The sequence below is a fragment of the Phyllobates terribilis genome, unplaced genomic scaffold (assembly GCF_046119375.1).
Source record: "Phyllobates terribilis strain yellow unplaced genomic scaffold, ASM4611937v1 Scaffold_49__1_contigs__length_9717188, whole genome shotgun sequence".
In the NCBI taxonomy this organism is placed as follows: Eukaryota; Metazoa; Chordata; class Amphibia; order Anura; family Dendrobatidae; genus Phyllobates; species Phyllobates terribilis.
In genome coordinates, this window is record NW_027362809.1 from 2,114,047 (window position 1) to 2,137,807 (window position 23,761).

General features: G+C 46.8%; 1 protein-coding gene across 3 annotated transcripts in view; it reads right to left on the minus strand.

Moving 5' to 3' along the window:
• Positions 1–23,017, minus strand: part of LOC141191617 (uncharacterized) — a 35,320-nt gene extending 12,303 nt beyond the window's left edge. For 2 of the 3 annotated variants that reach the window (XR_012265439.1, XM_073661543.1), the window contains exons 1-7: positions 22,950–23,017; positions 20,854–20,966; positions 10,873–11,012; positions 10,564–10,743; positions 10,357–10,480; positions 10,176–10,273; positions 9,887–9,977 (exon numbers count right to left, since the gene is read on the minus strand). Coding sequence is in view for 1 of the 3 variants with exons in the window: in XM_073661543.1 (XP_073517644.1) it covers positions 9,887–9,977; positions 10,176–10,273; positions 10,357–10,480; positions 10,564–10,743; positions 10,873–10,929 (550 nt within the window). In the remaining 2 variants the exon portion in view is untranslated. The remainder of the gene's footprint in view (positions 1–9,886; positions 9,978–10,175; positions 10,274–10,356; positions 10,481–10,563; positions 10,744–10,872; positions 11,013–20,853; positions 20,967–22,949) is intronic. The other variant, XR_012265440.1, reaches the window with a different exon arrangement.
• Between the last annotated feature and the right edge of the window lie 744 nt (positions 23,018–23,761).

A 23,761-nucleotide genomic window follows, 5' to 3' on the forward strand; every position in this document is an offset into this window, starting at 1 on the left:
TACTGTGGCAGTAAGGAGCACCGGATCCGTGCCTGCCCGGAGAGGTCGGGAAACGCCTGTGTCTAGGTTCGCTCAGAGAGGTCCACCTAGACAAGAATAAATCCTCTCCATCCCTGCTGTTGTCAGTTTCGATCATCTACGGGGAGAACCGTTATTTCGAACTAGCCCAACTTGACTCTGGAGCAGCCGGGAACCTTATTTCACAGTCCCTGGTTGAGAAATACCGCATCCCCACCAAACCTCTGGCTGTACCCTTGTCTGTCGCTGCCGTGGATGGGGGCCTCTTACCTCGCCCCATTCAACTCATCACCGAATCCATTACCCTGCAGGTGGGAATGCTGCATTCTGAAAGTATCTCCTTTCATGTTCTGCCTGGACTCTCTCACGCCCTCTTGCTAGGTCTGCCCTGGCTCCAGAGACATGCACCCGTGCTAGACTGGCAAACCGGAGAGGTCCTTCGCTGGGGACAAGACTGTCATAAAACCTGCCTGGTTCCCGTCCATCCCGTCCGTCCCTCTCCTACCCCAGCTAATCTACCTGGACTTCCGATTCCTTATTGGTCTTATGCAGATGTCTTTAATAAAAAGGAGGCAGAGACATTACCACCACATAGACCATACGACTGTCCCATCGATCTGCTACCCGGTACTACTCCTCCCCGTGGGCGTATCTATCCTTTATCCGCTGCTGAGACCCGGTCAATGTCCGAATATATTGAGGAGAATCTGGCCAGAGGATTCATCCGGAAATCTACCTCCCCGGCGGGAGCAGGCTTCTTTTTCGTCAAAAAGAAGGACGGCTCTCTCCGTCCCTGTATAGACTATAGAGGCCTAAACCTGATCACGGTGAAGAATAAGTACCCCCTTCCGCTCATTCCAGAATTATTTGATCGTCTGAGGGGGGCTAGGATCTTCACCAAACTGGACCTTCGTGGGGCGTACAACCTGGTTCGTATTCGTCAGGGGGATGAATGGAAGACGGCATTCAACACCCGGGACGGCCACTATGAATACCTGGTAATGCCCTTTGGTCTCTGTAACGCTCCTGCCGTCTTTCAAGAGTTGGTCAATGACATCTTCCGGGACCTTCTCTACTCCTGCGTAGTGGTGTACCTGGACGACATCTTGGTCTTCTCTCCGGATCTCCAGACTCACCGGAGGGACGTTCGTCAGGTCCTGCTCAGGCTAAGGCAGAACCATCTCTACGCTAAATTTGAGAAGTGCCTCTTTGAGCAGACCTCGCTTCCGTTTCTGGGCTACATTATCTCTCAGACCGGCCTACAAATGGATCCTGAGAAACTGTCTGCCATCGAGAAATGGCCCCGACCGGAGGGGTTGAAGGCCATTCAGCGATTCCTGGGCTTCGCCAACTACTACCGCCTCTTCATACCACACTTCTCTTCCCGGATGGCCCCAATTTCTGCGCTCACCCGTAAAAGTACTAATCCCAAAGAGTGGCCACCCGAAGCAGAGGAGGCCTTTCTTTCCCTTAAACAGGCCTTCTCTTCCGCCCCGGTGCTGCATCGCCCAGATGGCAACAAGCAGTTCTTCCTGGAAGTTGACGCCTCCTCCTCTGGAGCCGGAGCGGTACTTACTCAAAAATCATCTTCCGGGAGGATGGTAACTTGTGGCTTCTTCTCTAAACTCTTCTCCTCCTCTGAGCGCAACTATTCCATAGGAGACCGAGAGTTATTGGCCATCAAACTGGCATTGGAGGAGTGGCGTTACCTGCTCGAGGGGGCTCTTCACCCGGTAATAATTTACACTGACCACAAGAACTTGGCTTACCTCCAGCATGCCCAGAGACTTAACCCGCGCCAAGCCCGGTGGTCCTTGTTTTTTGCTCGTTTTGATTTTGTCCTTCATTTTCGCCCGGCTGACAAAAACGTCAAGGCGGACGCCTTGTCTCGATCCTTTCTGGTGTCTGATCTCGAGGAGGATCCGAAACATATCATCGATCCCGCCAGAGTAATGCAGGTGGCTCCCGTGAGTCTAAATCGTCTTCCTCCTGGTAAGACGTTCGTACCAGTACCTGATCGGGAGAAGATCCTACACTGGGGTCATTCGTCTAAACTAGCTGGCCACGCCGGTCAGAAAAAGACCCTCCAGCTTATTACCCGGCACTACTGGTGGCCTAACCTGCACAAGGATGTAATAGACTTTGTTTCTGCCTGTGTGTCCTGCGCCCGCAACAAAGTTCCGAGACACCTGCCGGCCGGCCGCCTCCTACCTCTGCCAGTACCTGCTGCCCCCTGGCAGCATATAGCGATGGACTTCATTACTGATCTGCCCGTCTCTGCCGGTTGTACGGTCATTTGGGTGGTCGCTGACCGCTTCTCCAAGATGGCTCACTTCATTCCACTGCCAGGTCTTCCGTCTGCACCCGAGCTGGCTAAAGACTTTATCCGCCACATCTTCCGTCTTCATGGCCTGCCCCGTCACATCGTGTCGGATCGTGGGGTACAGTTCACTTCCCGTTTCTGGAGAGCCACTTGTAAATTGCTGGACGTCACCCTGGACTTCTCCTCCGCTTACCACCCACAGTCTAATGGTCAAGTGGAGCGGATCAATCAGAACCTGACCAGTTACCTTCGGCACTTCGTTAATGCCCACCATTCTGACTGGGTGGATCTCCTGCCATGGGCCGAATTCTCGTACAACAATCACGAGAGTGAGTCTTCCTCCAAATCCCCGTTTTTTGTAGTCTACGGTCAGCATCCTCGGATCCCGTTTCCCGTCTCCACCTCGGCGGACAATCCGGCTGCGGAATCTCTTGTTAACAAATTTTCCTCCATATGGGAGAGTACCCGGTCCGCACTCCTTCTGTCATCCGAGCGTATGAAAAGACACGCTGACAAAAAACGTCTGGACCCTCCTCAATTCCGCCCTGGGGATAAAGTCTGGCTCTCGTCCAAATATGTCCGGCTCAAGATCCCTTCCTATAAGTTAGGGCCTCGGTTCATCGGCCCACTGGAGGTCATCAGTCAGATCAACCCGGTGGCCTATAAATTGAAACTCCCGGCCAACTTACGGATCCCTAACTCCTTCCATGTATCTCTCCTCAAACCTGTGGTACTTAACTCTTTTTCCAAGTCTACAGGTACGCCTCCTGCTCCGGTTTCTGCTGAGGACGAGTTTGAGGTAGAGAACATTCTTGCCACCAAAAGGGTAAGAGGAAAGACCTTTTTTCTGGTAGATTGGAAGGGGTTTGGTCCTGAGGAGAGAACGTGGGAGCCCCGGGAGAACATCCATGCCCCTCTCATCCTAGCTAAATTTCTGTCTGGCCTAAAAAAGGGGGGGCCTAAAGGGGGGGGTACTGTAGTGCCGGCGTCCCTGCCCTCTGCTAGGCAGGGACGCTGCTCCCCTCACCGCTCTGCTCCGTGCCCGGCTTCCTCCCCCCGCTCTGCTGTCAGCGCGCGCTCCGTCCCGGCGTCCTCCTCCTGCTCTGCTCTCAGCGCGCGCTCCTTCCCGGCCCCTGTGCTTAGGGCGCGCGCGCGCTCCCCTCCTCTTAAAGGGGCCGCGCGCGCCGCCCTAAAGAGTCCCCGGCCAATGGCCGGAGGACTTCATCATATATAAGGCACCTCCTCCAAAATGGAGGTGCCCGAGCAATGTTGTTTGCACCTGTGTCTCACCTGTGCTTCAGCCCTCAGGTCCCGTTGCCAGTTTCCTGCCAGTTTCCTGCCAGTTACCTGCCAGTTACCTGCCTGATTCCTGCCTGAATACTTGTTACCTGTCTGCCAGTCTGAGGTCCGACGGTCTGCCTTACTACTCCTGTCAGTCTGTCTAAAGGACCAGCCTGCCCGCTCACCTGGGAGCGCATATCAGCTACCTGCCTGCTTGCCTGAGGTCCGACGGTCTGCCTTACTACTCCGGTCAGTCTGTCTATGGACCAGCTTGCCCGCTCACCTGGGAGCGCTTCTCCGTTATCTGCCTGCTTGCCAGCCCGGAGGCTCCGTTGTCACGTGCTGTGACCACCAGCTATCTCAGAGACTCTTGCCCGCTCACCTGGGAGCGCATCTCCGTTACCTGCCTGCTTGCCAGCCCGGAGGTCCCGTTGTCACGTGCGGTGACCACCAGCTATTCCAGAGACTCTTGCCCGCTCACCTGGGAGCGCTTCTCCGTTACCTACCTGCTTGCCAGCCCGGAGGTTCCGCCGTCACGTGCCGTGACCACCTGTTATTCCAGAGACTCTCGCTTGCTCACCTGGGAGCACACATCTACCATCTGCCTGCTAGCCTACCCGGAGGCTCTGCCATCACAGGTCGTACCTACCCTTTACCCAGAGACTGCCCTGATCACTTGCCGTATCTCCCTGTCCGTTCATCCAGAGACTGCCACCCGCTCCCTTACAAGGGCTGCCCCCTTGTATAGTAGCTCAGAGGTTCCGCCTCCCAGACCCGTTACACCCCACACCATCACACCTCCTCCTCCATGCTTCACAGTGGGAACCAGGCATGTAGAGTCCATCAGTTCACCTTTTCTGCATCACACAAAGACACGGTGGTTGGAACCAAAGATCTCAAATTTGGACTCATCAGACCAAAGCACAGATTTCCACTGGTCTAATGTCCATTCCTTGTGTTCTTTAGCCCAAACAAGTCTCTTCCGCTTGTTTCCTGTCCTTAGCAGTGGTTTCCTAGCAGCTATTTTACCATGAAGGCCTGCTGCACAAAGTCTCCTCTTAACAGTTGTTGAAGAGATGTGCCTGCTGCTAGAACTCTGTGTGGCATTGACCTGATCTCTAATCTGAGCTGCTGTTAACCTGCGATTTCTGAGGCTGGTGACTTGGATAAAGTTATCCTCAGAAGCAGAGGTGACTCTTGGTCTTCCTTTCCTGCGGTGGTCCTCATGTGAGCCAGTTTCTTTGTAGCGCTTGATGGTTTTTGCAACTGCACTTGGGACACTTTCAAAGTTTTCCCAATTTTTCGTACTGACTGACCTTCATTTCTTAAAGTAATGATGGCCACTCGTTTTTCTTTACTTAGCTGCTTTTTTCTTGCCATAATACAAATTCTAACAGTCTATTCAGTAGGACTATTAGCTGTGTATCCACCAGACTTCTGCACAACACAACTGATGGTCCCAACCCCATTTATAAGGCAAGAAATCACACTTATTAAACCTGACAGGGCACACCTGTGAAGTGAAAACCATTTCCGGTGACTACCTCTTGAAGCTCATGAAGTGAATGCCAAGAGTATGCAAAGCAGTCATCAAAGCAAAAGGTGGCTACTTTGAAGAACCTAGAATACAAGACATATTTTCAGTTGTTTCACACTTTTTTGTTAAGTATATAATTCCACATGTGTTAATTCATAGTTTTGATGCCTTCAGTGTGAATGTACAATTTTCATAGTCATGAAAATACAGAAAAATCTTTAAATGAGAAGGAGTGTCCAAACTTTTGATCTGTACTGTACCTGCACGCAACCTCGATCCTTACAAGATCTCCTTCTCTACTCCCGTCTTAACTCATGTTCCCACAATCATATACAAGATTTCTCCTGTGCATCCCCTCTACTCTTGAACTCTGTACTCCAACATATCAGACTCTCGCCTACTGTTGAAACCTTTAAAAGGAAGCTGAAGACCCACCTCTTCCGACAAGCCTACAACCCCCAGTAACCCTCGCTCCACCATATTGCTGCACGACCAGCTGTACCCTCACCAACTGTATCCTCACCCATCCCTTATAGACTGTTTGTGCGCCCTCACGGGCAGGGTCCTCTCTCCTCTTGTACCACTCGGTAACCTCTTTTCACATGTAAAGCGCCATGGAATAAATTGCGCTATAATAATGAATAATAATTATACTACTTGTACTGTGGGTCAATTGATAGCACTTTCCTGTTGTCTGCCCCTAAATTGATGTGTTTTGCAGCTTTTGGTCCCATTTGAAGGTGTTGTGTATGCGATTGGTTTTGACCCCCATTGAATCCAATGGCGTTCGGCAATGTTCGGCGAATACTCGACAATTACATTGGCGAATATTGCAAAAACGGTAATTATAATCTGAATCGAATGTTGAAATATTCGCTCGTCTCTAATTAGAAACACTCTTAAAAATTTATGTGGGCATGGAAATATGGAGGTGGAGGATGAGGAGAAGGAGGATGTCTGGGTGTGAAGGGGTGCATGGGAATAGACCCCCAAAAAAATAACCACTGGATTTGAGTTTATGCTCGATGCTATCATCTGGTGGTGTTGAGAGGTCTGGCCCAATCCAGCCCTTGTTCATTTTGATAAGTCAGCCTGTCAGCATTTTCAGTTGACAGGCAGATGCGCCTATCAGTTATATAATTTATAATGCCCTCAGCAGCATTAAAAACCATCTCTGACAAAACGCTAGCCGCCAGGACCTCCAAGGGTCCAGCTTGGATACCCAACAGTTGTAAGGCACAGAGAGGAATCATGGAGGATGCTGGTACAGTCGCCAAGGTAGTCCTTCAGCATCTTCCAAACCTTTTCCCTCCTTGTCAGAGTACCAGGTTTATTAGAGCCTGGGCACTGGGAGGGTCTGAGAAAACTGTCACAGACCTTTGACAGCGTTCCCCTACCTCTGCTGCATCTGATTTGTGTCTCTCCTGCCTGTATTCCTTGGTTGTCCAAGGAACTGTGACCTCTGCCACCAGCGTTGTCAGATAGGAATTTTTTTTATATAATTCTTCAAGAGCCTGAACTTAATATCTCCAACAATAAACTCCTTTGGTTTCCTCCCTCTACTAACCTACCTATACCTGACTTTTACTAACCTACCTATACCTAACTTTGCAATTTCCTTTAGTTGGTGCCACTATAACTCCCATTCGGCACACCTGCTGTCTTGGAGTCATATTTGACACACAACTATCCTTTATTCAACGTGAAAAATCACTCACTTGCTCATGTCACCTGCATGACGACGCTAATTATTGTGTCATAGCCGCTCACTATCTTGGTGGAGTCCTCAAAGTTTTGGATGGCGACACAGATGTCAGACATCCATGCCCACTCATCAGCTCTTATGTGCGGAGGCTGACCTGAATGCCAACGGGCGTGTTGAAGCAGGTACTCAACAACTGCTCTCTGCTGCTCAAAATCATTCCACACATCTGCAACGTTGATTTCCAACGAGTAGTCACATCACACACCAGTTGGTGAACTGGAAGCTGCAAACGCTGCTGAAACCCGGCCAGGGCGGCGGAAGCTGTAGCTGACTTTCTGAAATGGGCACACACGTGGAGTACTTTCACAAGCTGCTCTGGCAGATCCAGGTAGATTTTGAGAAATCGCTGAACCACTAAGTTGAGCACATGGACCAGGCATGGTACGTGTGCAAGCTTGCCTAGCTTCAGAGCCGCCATCAGGTTCTCTGATACAGCTTTCAACAACTCTGCAATCCTCTGTCATATGCCTGAGCATGCTGTTGGTGGTCAGGCTGTTCGTTTTGGTGCTCTTGCTGATGCTGGCCTGGCAGATGTTGCAAATGCCCCTTTTGGGGTTATCTAAACAGTCTTTAAAAAAGAACCAGTCTCAGGAAGACATAATATTTGCACTGGCAACTTCCGGCGTGTGGGTATTCCAGGGAGCAGTTGCCTGCCTTGTGTCTGTGGCCACCACACTGCTTGTTCCTGCCTGTTGTGGTGCTACGCCTCCCTCCCCCTATGTGATGCTTTTCTTGCTCTGCATGTCCCCTTACCAGGTTGGGTTAGTGACTTCATAGTCCACCGCTTCGTCTTCCACTTCCACACCCTGGTTCTCCTCCTGACTTTCTGTCCATTGTGTCTCATCATTATCCACCCCTTGCGACAGTAATTTCATTTTCCCACTGTCACCTTCGGGTGACCATGGCTGCTCAAATCGCTGCATGCGATCTTCTGCTGCCCTGCTTGAAGCTGGCCGGGCGAGAGGCCCAAATCTATCAATGGAAAAGTGAACAGCTCTTGGGGTAACCCTGGACTCTAATCTCTCCTTCAAACAACATATCCAAGTTCTTTCGACTTCCGAGCGGACCAAGCGAGAGGCCAGAATCTATAAATGGAAAGATGAACAAAACAGCTCTTCGAAGTGTCCAAGTGTGGGATCAGTTGTCTCAGGGAACTTGGAATGGTGGGAGTAAGGAGGATGCCGACTCGAAGTAAAAAAAAATCTCCAGGATCCGCACATTCCTCAACCACGAATCTACATAAACACTAGTGCACGCCCTCATCATCTCCCGTCTCGACAACTGGAACCTCCTGCTCTGTGGCCTCCCTTCTAACATACTCGCATTCCTCCTATCTATTCTAAATTCTGTTGCCCGACGAATCCATCTGTCCCCTCGCTATTCCCTGGCCTCTCCTCTCAGTCAATCCCTTCACTAGCTCCCCATTGCCCAGAGACTCCAGTTCAAAACCCTAACCCCAGCAGACCTTTGGGGGGGGGGGGCGCCAGACAAATGCTCGCGTTTCCCATAAACTTACATTGGGCTCGTTGCTCGGGCCGAGCACTTGAGCATTCCAATTTGCTTAATTCGAGAGCAACGAGTACCCGAGCATTTTAGTTCTCACTCATCACTAGTGATGAACAAGGCAATCTGTGAAATCTGGAAACGGAGTAGATAGTGCCAAGCCTGTTCGTGGTAGCCATCTTTTGTGAATCCAATACATTGAGTCTGCAAACTATTCCAGCAAGATCTACATTCAAATAGCTAAATGCCGCTCTTTCTCTTCTTAATCTGCCATGTGCCCAGATAATAGTGTACAACCGTATACGTATATAGGGGATTGTCGTATTCAAGAGAAGTTGGAAAATAACTTATAAAGTTAATCTGTTTCCTATTATCATTTCAATATCAATCTACTATAAGATTACAATCTATAAAATCCCTTCACTGGCTCACCCATTGCCCAGAGACTCCAGTTTAAAACCATAACCATGACATGCAAAGCCATCCACAACCTGTCTCTTAAATATATCTGGGACCTAGTCTCCTGGTACATAGCTGCACGCAACCTCGATCCTTACAAGATCTCCTTCTCTACTCCCCTCTTAACTCATCTTCCCACAATCATATACAAAATTTCTCCTGTGCATCCCCCCTACTCTTGAACTCTGTACTCCAACATATCAGACTCTCACCTACTGTTGAAACCTTTAAAAGGAAGCTGAAGACCCACCTCTTCCGACAAGCCTACAACCCCCAGTAACCCTCGCTCCACCATATAGCTGCACGACCAGCTGTACCCTCACCTACTGTATCCCCACCCATCCCTTATAGACTGTTTGAGCGCCCTCACGGGCAGGGTCCTCTCTCCTCTTGTACCAGTCGGTAACCTCTTTTCACATGTAAAGCACCATTTGTGAAAAATTCCAAAGTAATCTATTATTGTACAGAAATTCACACTTGGCCCTCACTGTACATTTAATTTTATCGATCATAAAAGTGAAGTTTGGTCAGAAAGACTGGACCTGGTCTTTTAGGAAACATATGAGCACATTCAGCAGCACAGAATGGAGAGAAGGTAGATTCATCCAATAAGATATCAGGATTCTAGGATGCCAACAGCATCATTACCCTCCACTTTCTCTTAGAGGTCCATGATAATATTTTTCTTCAAGTGATTTTCTGATTTGTCAGCACATTCTACGTACGCTGTCATTTGGATTTGTAGTTTACAGATCTGGGCAGGTAAGAGTTAGCGTTTTCTAATCCCAGGGGGTAGGTGGATCCTCTAAAGTTGTAAACTCTATAGAAAAGGGCTTTTAATACCCAAAGTCATTTGAACAGTTTTGGGTGGAGGAGAATGTTGTGGTCTAAAGGCAAAATGGTGATTACACAATTGTGATATGGTCGGGATACACTACCAGCAAAGCTGAGAAGCTGGGAAGAATCTGTAACTTATCTGCATTTAGTGGTTACTACTCACCTGGATAGTCATATGTAGGAATCTCCTCTTTACACTGCTCATCACCCCTCACATATGTCTCTATAGTATTAATATGGGTCAGATCTTCAGCCTGAAACAAATATTGTAAAAGTCACAGACAGATGGAGAAGTCACATCTATGATCGGCTCTAATCCTGTCATCTCCACCGTTCTCATTACACAAGTATAAAACATATAATACTGGTGGATAAAACAAGACTGAGCACAAGACCATCACAGCCGTCTACACATCATAGAGGAGATCTCATGACACCTTCTCTCCATCTACCTGATGACCCTGAGGAACATTGGGGTCTTCTTGTTTACAGTCCTGTGGAAGAAGAGGATGGGGACATCTCTCTCGCGTTGTCCTCTTACTGGACAGATCTGGAGGAAACACATACAGGGACTGAATTCATTCTTTACATACAGATAATTATAGGCCGTGTGTATTTAGTCCTGTCTATTACCTGGTGATGTGAGGGGCTGGGGAACCTCAATCATGACGTCCTTGTACAGATCTTTGTGTCCTTTTAAATACTCCCACTCCTCCATGGAGAAATAGACAGTGACATCCTGATACCTTATAGGAACCTGACACATACAATGATACCATCATCTCCCCGATCCCTTCATAGCGTTACTGTATAATGTCCCAGCATTCCCAGCAGTGTCACCTCTCCAGTCAGCAGCTCAATCATCTTGTAGGTGAGTTCTAGGATCTTCTGGTCATTGATGTCCTCATGTATCAGGGGGTGAGGTGGAGGTCCTGTGATTGGGCTCAGGGGTCTTTCCCATTGCTCAGACACAGGGTCCTGACGGCGCTCACTAGAGGTTTTCTTCACTACTGTGTAATCCTGATTATGGAGAGACACATTAATAAATCTCACTACAGACATTTCCAGAGTCCTCACCTCTCCAGTTCTGTCCATCTGTTATTCCCATAGATAAGAATGATGTAATGTGACATCATCAGAATCTCTCACCTCTCCAGTAAGCCGGAAGAGGATCTCTAGGGTGAGGTGTAATATTTTCTCTGCCATCTTGTCTCTGTCTTTGATGGGTAAATCAGGAAAATTCTCTTCTATAGAAGATCTTCACTAAGAGGATCCGATATTGTAGAGACCTGAGTGAGAAGAAGATAAGCCAATGAAACATCATAAAAGTGCAGTGTAATAATACAATTACTGGAGATAATAAGGGAAACATATGAGGAGATTTGTTATTTTACAGTATTTAGTTTTCTTCTTTACATCTACTAATAAAACCTATATATTTTAGGCCACAGACAACAAGCAGTTTCTTCCTTGGAGTCTGCAGCTGAATACGTTTCTCATAGACTCATTGTCCATGACGCTAATTCTCATTTTATTTACAGACACTGGAATCGGCATTAGCAATACTGCAGGAGATATTCATTACACGTGACATGAGAAATAACTACTTCATGATGAGGACGACATCTTCATCTTCTACTACGGCTCTAGAAACATATTTGGCCAGAGTCCATCACTGACTACATCACCACCGGCAGTCTATATGAATGTTTCCCGTCTTCCCCGGACTGTAATCTTCTATCACGTTAGATCTCATGTCTGATTCACACACAGAAGTTTGAGGCTTTTATAAAAGCTTTTTTCTTTCCACAAACACCTCGGACAGAAATTATTTGATACCAAAGTCTCCATGTACAGTGTTTTATGGAGTTTATTTCTGGCCTTAGGCTTTCGTATGTTACAAAAAATACACCAGAAAAAAGCAGATATTAAAATGCTTCAAAAGAAAATTGGCCCCAACAATTCTAGGAAAAAGAAAAAAAACATGCAAAAAGCATGAGACATATTTTCTTATTTTTTAATATGTTAAATATAAAAAAATTAACTTGTTTCAGCACCAGAACATAGATTTACACCGCAGGGATGGCACAGGTGCGGCTGCAACATAAACCCTGGCAGTTTAACCACTTGCTGATGTCAAAAGCAAACATGGCATCTAAGAAGGTTTGACAGAGTTATTCTAAATGCCCCTCCTCCTCCAAGGTCTTGATAATATGGGGCCGCCTAGTTACTACGATATATAAATGCCTAATAATGGTGCCTGGGCCTGTAATGTACTAAATTCTATTAGGCCGGGCCAGAGGCAGCGTCCAATAAGTTACCTTTTAATGCCCCCATACATATTAGACTAAAGGTGCATGAAAGCACTATTTTTTTTTGGGGGGGGTGTTGGTAGACTATATAATGTATTTGGGGGCCTCCTGACAGATAATGTCAGGGCAGAGAAGGATCTGGCATCCTGAATTTCAGAGGTTAATCCGTTTCTTCTTCCTGTAGATAATCCTCCGCTAGAGGAGTCTGGAGGCGACTCTTATACAGATCACAGGAAAGCTGGAATATTTCTGTGTATGGAGGAGTCTGGAGAGATAACCGTCTGCCAAATGACCGTTCAGCCAACACTTATCTCATGTGTACGGGGCCGTTAGTATTACACTGACAGGCAGGGATAGTATACAGCACTACAGTAGTACAGTGCATCATCTGAGCAATCAGAGGCTTCTGTGTTGTATGATCGCACTAATGAGAGTTGTTTAAAAAAGGTTTAACGTAAAAAAAATATCACAGTTTTAGCAACAAGAAATATCCGTCACTATAGGGAAACCAGACACACTGCATAATGTTAGTTAAGTCACGTCCATAACAACTTTATTATACTCTATTATCCTATAGACATCCTATACACAGTGGAATAGATTGAAATCACAGATCCCAATATAAAACATAAATATAACTATATAATGCAGACCAGATGGTATGGAGATGAATGAGGGAAACCAAAGTCCGAAAATAAACTTTTCTTTACTTTACAAGAACTTGATATACATCAGGCACAACATTTCATGGATGGTTCTTTTGTATTATGCAGAGTCAAGTACTTTCCGGTTACATGTGGCACTACATAACTTTTGTTACAAGCTACAACAGTCCAGAAAATCATCATAGCTAGGTCCATCATCCCCTATGGGGGCCATATGGGTGCCCTCTGCTCCCAGTTGACTTGTAAGTACCTCACTGGCTGTGGTATATTGGTACGACTCCTCACTAGTACTCACAAATTACATTCAATGCCTCCTTGCTGTGGCTTTCAGTTCTTCGTGGGAGAACTCATGTCCCAGTTTGGTGACACTGTAGCTTCCTCTCTAGTATAGACAATTGTTCGCTTAAATGTTAGTCTAAGATAAGGAATCCGTCCTTAACTTATTCCCCTTTAATTTAATTTCCATTCCGTTGACATCCCCATTATCATCATGGGTGACTTAAACATCCACATTGACACTTCCCTCTCAGCTGCCTCTAAGCTTCTATCTCTCACTTCCTCTTTCGGCCTTGTTGATTGGTACTCCGCAGCCACTCACAAAGATGGCCCCATCTGCCGCTCATCTTTTATCATTAACCTCCTCCTTCGGCCTTTCACAGCTTGCTAATTCTCCTACACATGAAGATGGGAACACATTGGACCTGATCTTCTCCCGGCTTTGCTCAGTACATGACTTTACTAACTCTCCCCTTCTACTCTCTGACCATAATCTTCTTTCATTCTCTGTCAAGAACTGTGACTCTATTCAAGACACCCCCACTCTCCACACTTATAGAAATATACGCGCCATTAACGCCCATAAATTTCTGAAAAAGTTGCAATCATCATTGGCCCCAATCTCCTTCCTCTCATGTCCCGACTCTGCATTGAAGCATTGTAACGAAATAATGCTATGCGCCCTGGATGAAGCCGCACCTCCTACACAAAGAACAATTCGGCATAGACGGCTACAACCCTGGCACACGCCTCAAACACGTCTTCTCCAGCGGTGCTCCAGGTGCGCTGAACGGCTGTGGAGAAAATCTAATCTGCCCGAAGATTTCCTCCATTATAAATTTATGCTGAAAACATATAACTCTGCCCTTCACCTCTCCAAACAAACCTACTTTAACAACCTCTTCATCTCACTTTCCAATAATCCTAAACGACTCTTTGACACGTTTCATTCTCTCCTCAATTAAACAGCACAGGCCCCGACCACCGACCTCAGCGCTGACGATCTGGCCAATTATTTCAAAGAAAAAATTGACCATATCCGACAGGAAGTTTTCTCCCAAACATTATGCATGCTCTTCCCCGCCCCATTGCATCTGGCTCACTCTCTGTCTTCGAACCAGTCACAGAAGAAGTGACAAGGCTCCTTGCTTCCTCTCGGTCTACCACCTGCACCAGTGACGCTATTCTCTCATATCTCCTTCAGTCCCTTTCTCCAGCTGTCACCACTCACCTAACTAAAATTTTCAACCTCTCCCTCTCACCTGGTATCTTTCCCTCTTCTTTTAAACATGCCAGCCTACATCCATTACTTAAAAAATCATCCCTTGACCAGAACTGCACGGCCAACTACAGACCTGTTTCCAATCTTCCCTTTATCTCTAAACTCCTGGAACGCCTGGTCCATTCCCGTCTAATCTGCTATCTCTCCGACAACTCTCTTCTTGACCCTTTACAATCTGGTTTCCGCTCTTTACATTCTACTGAAACTGCCCTCACTAAAGTCTCTAATGATCTACTAACAGCTAAATCTAATGGTCACTACTCCATGCTGATTCTCCTGGATCTCTCTGCAGCATTCAACACTGTGGATCACCAGCTCCTCCTCACCATGCTCTGCACTATTGGCCTCAAGGACACTGTTCTCTCCTGGTTCTCCTCCTATCTCTCTGACCGCTCCTTCTCTGTGTCTTTTGCCGGCTCCTCCTCCTCTCTCCTTCCCCTTACTGTTGGTGTTCCTCAAGGATCAGTCCTAGGCCCCTTTCTTTTTTCCTTATACACCGCTCCTATTGGACAAACAATCAGCAGATTCAGTTTTCAGTACCATCTCTATGCTGATGACACCCAATTATACACCTCTGCTCCGGACATCACCCCTTCATTACTACAAAAGACCAGTGATTGTCTTTCTGCTGTGTCTAACATTATGTCCTCCCTCTGTCTAAAATTGAATCTGTCAAAAACTGAACTACTCACATTTCCTCCCTCCACTAACCCACCTGAGCCCGATATTGCCATTTCCGTTTGTGGCTCAACCATTACTCTCCAGCAACAAGACCCCTGTCTTGGGGTCATTTTTGATTCAGATCTTTCCTTCACTCCTCACATCAAATCACTCGCTCGTTCTTGTCATCTACACCTCAAAAACATCTCAAGAATCAGGACTTTTCTCACCTTTAACTCGGCAAAAACTCTTACTGTAGCTCTTATTCATTCTCGTCTCGACTATTGCAAGTCTCTACTAATCGGTCTCCCTCTTACTAAACTTTCCCTGTCCAATCCGTCCTTAATGCAGCAGCCAGGATCACCATGTGCCAGTCATTGCATTGGTTGCCCATCCAATATAGAGTTCAATTTAAACTTACGCTTACCCACAAAGGGCTCCATGCTTCAGTACCCCCCTACATCTCCTCCCTTGTCTCAGTTTACCACCCTACATGTGCCCTCCGTTCTGCCAAAGACTTAAAACTAAAATCCTCCATAATCCGAACTACCCACTCCCGTCTCCAAGATTTCTCGCGTACTGCGCCAATTCTATGGAAAGCACTACCCAGGACAGTTCGATTAATTCCCAATACCCACAGTTTCAAGCGGACCCTAAAAACCCATTTCTTTAGACTGGCATATCGCCTCCACACACTATCTGTCCGTCCCAGTTTTCCCCCATATTAAAATATTCTTCAATTTCAGATTCATACCAGCCATGCACTAAATAGCTTCGGTCAGGACTGCACACATACTGGCTGGCGACCAGTCCATGTATTATTTATCCTATATAGTATATCAAGGCTGTATTATACAATAGATGTACATTTTACCTTTTGTGTCTCCCCCATTTCCTCATAGACTGTAAGCTGGCGAGCAGGGCCCTCACTCCTTTCGACATGAGATATGCTTATTCTGTATTGTCTGTATAAGTTCCCCCTAAAATTGTAAAGTGCAGCTATATTGGCGCTATAAAAATAAAAAAATATTATTATAATTATTATTATGGCCACATTCTGGACCTCATCTTCTCCCTTCTCTGTTCCCTATCTAACATCTCTAACTCACCTCTCCCTCTTTCTGACCACAACCTACTTACATTATCTTCCCTCTCCTCTCTAAGTCCACAATCCCCACTCCACAAACCTGCACACCCTCGCAGAAATCTTAAACACCTTGATCTACATTCACTTTCTGAGTCCCTTCTCCCTCTTTCAAACATAAGTTTGAATCCTTACACAATGCAGATGCTGCTGCCGCTTTATATAACACTACAATATCTACAGCTCTCGAATCGGCTGCCCCTCTCACACATACCAAAGCTCGCAAAATTAACAGGCAACCCTTGCACACCAGAGAGACTAGACTAGAGAACTGAGGCGGGCTTCCAGAGTTGCTGATCGGAGATGAAAAAGATCCCACACCAAAGAGCACTTCATGGCATTCAAACAGTCCCTCACTACTTTCAAGTCCACACTCACTGCAGCAAAGCAAACATACTTCTCATCTCTTATCCTCCCTGTCTCACAACCCTAAACAATTATTCAACACTTTCAATTCTCTCCTCCGTCCCCAAGCACGTCCTCCCTCTCCACCCATCTTAGCTGAAGACTTTGCCTCATTCTTCACGCAGAAGATTGATAACTTCAGAGAAAGCTTTGGCCAACAACCCTCACAGCACCTCCTCATATCTACTCAGCCCTCCTCTTCCAAAACCAGCTTCTCTGCCATCATGAAAGATCAACTTTCCGCTTTACCCTCAAGATCACATCTCAACACCTGTGCACTCGACCAGTTCCCTTCCCACCTCATCCCAAATCTCACAACAGTATTTACTCCAACCCTAACCCATTTCTTCAACCTATCACTAACAACTGGTGTCTTCCCCTCCAACTTTAAACATGCCTCAATCACACCCCTCCCCAAAAAGCCCTCCCATGACCCATCCTCTCTGTCTAGCTATCGCCTCATATTACTTCTCCTCTATGCCTCAAAAAATGACTGGCCAAAAATTACTGTCCTTCCACCTCTCCTCCTGCTCCCTCTTTCAATCTGGCTTCCGACTGCAGTATTCCACTGAAACTGCCCTGACTAAAGTCACCAATGACCTACTAGCCACCAAATCCAAGCGACACTATTCTGTCCTCTGCTTTTGACATGGTGGACCATTCCCTATTACTACAGATTCTCTCATCACTTGGCCCTATCTTGGATTTCATTTTACCTAACTGAATGGACATTCTGAGTCTCACACACCACCTCCTCACCTCGCCCCCTATGTGTCGGTGTCCCGGAAGGTTCAGTCCTAAAGCCCCTGCTCTTCTCCATTTACACCTTTGGCCTGGGACAGCTCATAGAATCCCACAGCTTTCAGTATCACCTCTATGCTGATGACACACAGATCTACCTCTCTGGACCCGATATCATCTCCCTACTAACCAGAATCTCACAATGTCTGTCCGCTATTTCATACTTCTCTGCTAGATTTCTAAAACTTAACATGGACAAAACAGAATTGATCATCTTTCCCCCATCTCACTCAACCCTCTCAACAGACCTATCAATTAAAGTAAATGACTGCTCACTCTCCACACTCCCGCAGGCTCGCTGCCTCGGGGTAACCCTGTACTCTGTTCTCGCCTTCAAACCACATATCCAAGCCCTTTCCACTTCCTGCCGACTCCAACTCAAAAATATTTCCCGGATCCGTACTTTTTTATATAGAAATCAACAAAAAGCAAGGATCCAGCGACAAACATCAAAATAGGAATATGAATGTGTGTTAAAACTTCATGTTTATTAGAATTCCTTTAAAATCATGCTGTTAAAATTATAAATCCAGGGGATTACGTGTTTCGAACAAAAATGTTCTTAGTCATAACCATGTCTTGTGATCATTACAAAAGCAAAGTTAAATAAAAAAAAAGGGAGGAAAAGGAACAAGGTGAGCAATTAGTCATGTAAATGAAACAATTATGCTAATAAACCAAACAAATGTCATAGGTGTAAAAGCATTAATTCAATAATAATAATACGTGATATCCGTTCTCTTATTCAATCCGGAAGGAACTCTGCAATTAAACTTGAAAATATATTGTGCTTCTCTAAAATGCAATACTTTATCTCTATCACCACCTCGATCACTGGTGAGAACCTCCTCTAATGCATGAACATGAAAAAAGTCCAGACAACCTTTATGGACAGACAGAAAATGGTAAGAGGCTCCTGATAAAGCTCTTGTTGTGACATTTGTAGCATCATACATATGTTCGGAAATTCTGGTCCTGAGAGGTCGTGTAGTGCAACCAACATATTGCAGATTGCACTGTGTGCACGTAATGACATAAACCACATAGGTTGTACTGCAATTAATAACCGTGCGGTTCCTATGTGTGTATGGAGCAGCTGGGGCTTTAATTATCCATGTATGGACATAAGCCGCACTGTCGTCTGCCGCATTTGTATGAACCGGACTCAGATAACCAGTTGCGTTTTGCTTTAGTTTTTTGCCTTACTGTGTGATCAGAAGGTGATATGTTGCCAATAGTAACACCTCTCCTATCATTGGCAACATATCACCTTCTGATCACACAGTAAGGCAAAAAACGAAAGCTATCCCACTTGAATAGACTACTAGTGCTGTGTAGGTTTATGTCCCTAGGGTCCCATCCCGTTCTTTCTTGATTAGTACATCCAGGAACTGGTAATAATTAAACTCTGATATAAATCTCAGGCCCACTCTATTGATTTTGAGTTCCCAGACAAATCCAAGAAATTGTTCACTCGTCCTTGACTAGATGACAAAAATGTCATCAATATATCTATACCATACCCCAATATATGGATGTCACCACTTATTATTCTTAATGATATTGTGGTTTCCTTTCACCAGCTATGTGTGCCACGGCAAATTTTGGTCACGCCCCTGGCTACACCCCAATCCATGCCCATTTACCATTATCTCCCCCCCCCATAGGAAGAGTTGTCAGAGGGGCGTTGGTAGTGAGGAAAATTCAGCAGACGCCTGAGACTGCAGGGTGTAGACCCAAATCCAGGACTGTCCACTGTATCCGGGACAGAGATAAGCAGATGGATTCCTGGGTCTCTGATCCAGCGTCCAGGTCAGTGCCACCTGGTGGGTGGATGAGAGGCCTGGAGTCTTTTATCTTCCGGGGCAGCGCGACGTCATCTGTGTGTCTGCAGATGTCCGCACCAAACTACACAAGAACACTTTTCTTCCCCTTATTTGATGCGTTTTGGTGCAGATGTGAAGCCATGGTTTTAAGGTGCTTTCTATAGGACAGAAAAGCTTTGATTTTGAACTTAACGAAGTATCTGCATTTTTTAGGCTCCACATAGAAGCGTCTGAAGAGCGAGATGAGCGAGTGTGTATTGTTAACCCTTTCGGCAAGCACGCTCGGCATTAATCTTAGTGCCGCCACACACATGCAATGGCTTAAATGTAGATGCCAAACACGCTGAAAATACTCCGCAAGCACCCGAGCGTGCTTGCCGAAAGGGTTAACAATACACCCTCATCACTACTCTGCGGTTTTGGTGCATTTTCTCTATATACTTCTTCTGAAAAAAAAGAATGAAGAAAAAAAACTCAGCTGCATATTTAAGCGCAGAATCAAAGCTTTTCTGTACTATTAAAAAGCGTTGAAAACTCTACTTCATATCCGCCCCAAAATCACATCAAATAAGCAGGAAAACGCATAATAGAAACGCAGCAAACACCAATAATCAGAGAAGATTGTTATTGCGCCATTTATCGATCCCCATAAATAATCTGATCGCTGTGTAGCGCGGGTCATCACGATTACAGGGACACCAAATATGTCCATGTTATGTGCTGATTTGTGATGTTCATTATTTTTTACAAAACTCATTAAAAATGTAAATTTTTATTTAATTATCAAGTGTTTTTCTTTATTATTATCTCGGGCAGGTGCGGTCACAGGAGAATGAAGAGGCGTGTACAATGTGTGTATAGAAATCCATTCATTGTACACAGCAGAGTATTTCTATCCTGGGCAGATCCTGCAGCACAGATTATTATTATTTATTATTATAGCGCCATTTATTCCATGGCGCTTTACATGTGAAAAAGGGGTATAATACAAGAACAAGTACAACAATCTTGAACACAATGTGACAGCGACTGGTACAGGAGGAGCGAGGACCCTGCCTGCCCTGATCTCAATATAGCTGGTGGCTCAGCAGGATAAGGGTCTGCTGTGTCTGTAATGTTTTGAGGTTGAGGGTTCAACACCAGGGACTCACAGGAAAAAAATAATTTGTAATTGCTCATAAATTTACCACTTTTCATTTATAGGACCAAAATAATCATTTTCTTCTGCTCAGTATACAGGCACCATAAAAATACTGCTATACACAATGTATTTCTATGGGCTTATATGAGCTGCTTCTGGATGCATTGACTGCATTGTAAAGTCAAGTTAACTAAATCCTCCTATGTTCACCATTGGGGGCTGTAGCTCAATGGTTAGATCTTCAGCCTCTGGATACTGAGTTCCTGGTTGGAGTTGCGGGCAGGTGTGGTCACAGGAGAATGAAGAGGCGTGTACTGAGTAATATAATTTAACTTATTCACTGACACCCTCCCCCCATATCCCCACTGAGGAGGAGGAGGAGCTACAGCCAAACATGGAGCGGTGAGTATAAGAAGAAGCCTAAGAAGAAGCCGGGAGAACAGCTGAGCCGTGACGGGACAGTCCCGCAGGAGAACAGCTGAGCCGTGACGGGACAGTCCTGCAGGAGAACAGCTGAGCCGTGACGGGACAGTCCCGCAGAAGACAGGACGGTTGGGAGCTGAGTAAGGCCTGCTCCCCTACATGCTCGAGGAATAAAAAAGAATATATCCAGCTCACTCATCACTGATGAAGTCCAACAGTAGTGCCCAGGCTGAAAGCTTGTCTCAGCCACAAGTTATTAGAGCAAAAAGAGGCAGGTGAATAATCCAGCACCAGTCACGTGGAAAAATCTGAAAAATAAATAAAAATGACCTTTATTCCAAATGGAATTGCAATTCTAGGAATAAGAACTTTATTGGTTCAAAACGAGTCAGTTGAATGCATCTGAATCAGCACTTGTTTGTAGAACATGAATTTTTAATCCATTTGGAATAAAGGTTGTTTTTATATACATGCTCGAGGGTCTACATGTAGGGGAGCAGGCAAAGGGAAAACCATTTCCAGAGGGATTATTCCAACTGTAAAATCTCAGGTGGTACTGTGGGAGCATTATACTGTGTGGGGGGCATCATACATCCTGCATAATGGGCATAATGGGGGCATCATACATCCTGCATAAGGGGCATAATGGGGGCATTACACTGTGTGCGGGCATCATACATACTGCATAAGGGGCATAATGGGAGCATTATACTGTGTGGGGGGCATCATATATCCTGCATAATGGGGGCATTACACTGTGTGGGGGCATCATACATCCTGCATAAGGGGCATAATGGGGGCATTACACTGTGGGGGCATCATACATACTGCATAAGGTGCATAATGGGGGCATTACACTGTAGGGGCATCATACATACTGCATAACGGGCATAATGGGAGCATTATACTGTGTGGGGGGCATCATACATCCTGCATAAGGGGCATAATGGGGGCATTACCCTGTGTGGGGGCATCATACATACTGCATAAGGGGCATAATGGGGGCATTACACTGTGTGGGGGTATCATACATACTGCATAAGGGGCATAATGGGGGCATTACACTGTAGGGGCATCATACATACTGCATAATGGGGGCATTACACTGTGTGGGGGCATCATACATACTGCATAAGGGGCATAATGGGGGCATCATACATCCTACATAAGGGGCATAATGGGAGCATTATACTGTGTGGGGGGCATCATACATCCTGCATAATGGGGGCATTACACTGTAGGGGCATCATACATACTGCATAAGGGGCATAATGGGAGCATTATACTGTGTGGGGGGCATCATACATCCTGCATAATGGGCATAATGGGGGCATTACACTGTGTGGGGGCATCATGCATCCTGCATAATGGGGGCATTACACTGTGTGGGGGGCATCATACATCCTGCATAAGGGACATAATGGGGGCATTACACTGTGTGGGGGCATCATACATCCTGCATAAGGGGCATAATGGGGGCATCATACATCCTGCATAAGGGGCATAATGGGGGCATTACACTGTGTGGGGGCATCATACATCCTGCATAAGGGGCATAATGGGGGCATTACACTGTGTGGGGGCATCATACATCCTGCATAAGGGGTATAATGGGGGCATTACACTTTGTGGGGGCATCATACATACTGCATAAGGGGCATAATGGGGGCATTACACTGTGGGGCATCATACATACTGCATAAGGGGTATAATGGGGGCATTACACTGTGTGGGGGCATCATACATCCTGCATAAGGGGTATAATGGGGGCATTACACTGTGTGGGGGCATCATACATCCTGCATAAGGGGCATAATGGGGGCATTACACTGTGTGGAGGCATCATACATACTGCATAAGGGGCATAATGGGGGCATTACACTGTGGGGCATCATACATACTGCATAAGGGGTATAATGGGGGCATTACACTGTGTGGGGGCATCATACATACTGCATAAGGGGCATAATGGGGGCATTACACTGTGGGGGGCATCATACATACTGCATAAGGGGCATAATGGGGGCATTACACTGTGTGGGGGCATCATACATCCTGCATAAGGGGCATAATGGGGGCATTACACTGTGGGAGCAGTAAAGGGGGTCCTGTACTATGAGAACAATACGTTTCCTCCCTTCCTGTCTCCATAGTTGGGTCGTATGTATCTATTACAGGAAACAGAACAAAAACCTTATGATTCTTATAAAGGGGCAACACAAGACCCCAAAAGAGTCCCCGTGCTGAAGAGGTTAATGCCCCCTGCGCCCAGTAATGGGGTCTCCACATACCTCCACCTGCAGAGCCGCCGCCACATATATGGCTGCTCTGTGCACACAGGAGCTGTGATGAGGTCACAGGAGGGGAGGAGTCAGGGGTCACATGATCAGGGGCCTCAGTGGATGCAGGACTCTGCTGTGCTGGTTGTCATGGTGCTGGATGAGCTGAAGTTTATATGTGGGGTCAGGAGGGGTTTACAGTGTGGATGTAGCAGAGCCGCCTGTGTACGAGGTGTACGGAGCAGAGCTGTGTGTGTACGAGGTGTACGGAGCAGAGCCGCGCGTGTACGAGGTGTACGGAGCAGAGCCGCGTGTGTACGAGGTGTACGGAGCGGAGCCGTGTGTGTACGAGGTGTACGGAGCAGAGCCGCGTGTGTACGAGGTGTACGGAGCGGAGCCGCGTGTGTATGAGGTGTACGGAGCGGAGCCGCGTGTGTACGAGGTGTACGGAGCAGAGCCGCGCGTGTACGAGGTGTACGGAGCAGAGCCGCGTGTGTACGAGGTGTACGGAGCGGAGCCGCGTGTGTACGAGGTGTACGGAGCAGAGCCGCGTGTGTACGAGGTGTACGGAGCGGAGCCGCGTGTGTACGAGGTGTACGGAGCGGAGCCGCGTGTGTACGAGGTGTACGGAGCGGAGCCGTGTGTGTACGAGGTGTACGGAGCGGAGCCGTGTGTGTACGAGGTGTACGGAGCAGAGCCGCGTGTGTACGAGGTGTACGGAGCTGAGCCGCGCGTGTACGAGGTGTACGGAGCTGAGCCGCGCGTGTACGGAGCAGAGCCTTGTGTGTACGAGGTGTACGGAGCGGAGCCGCGTGTGTACGAGG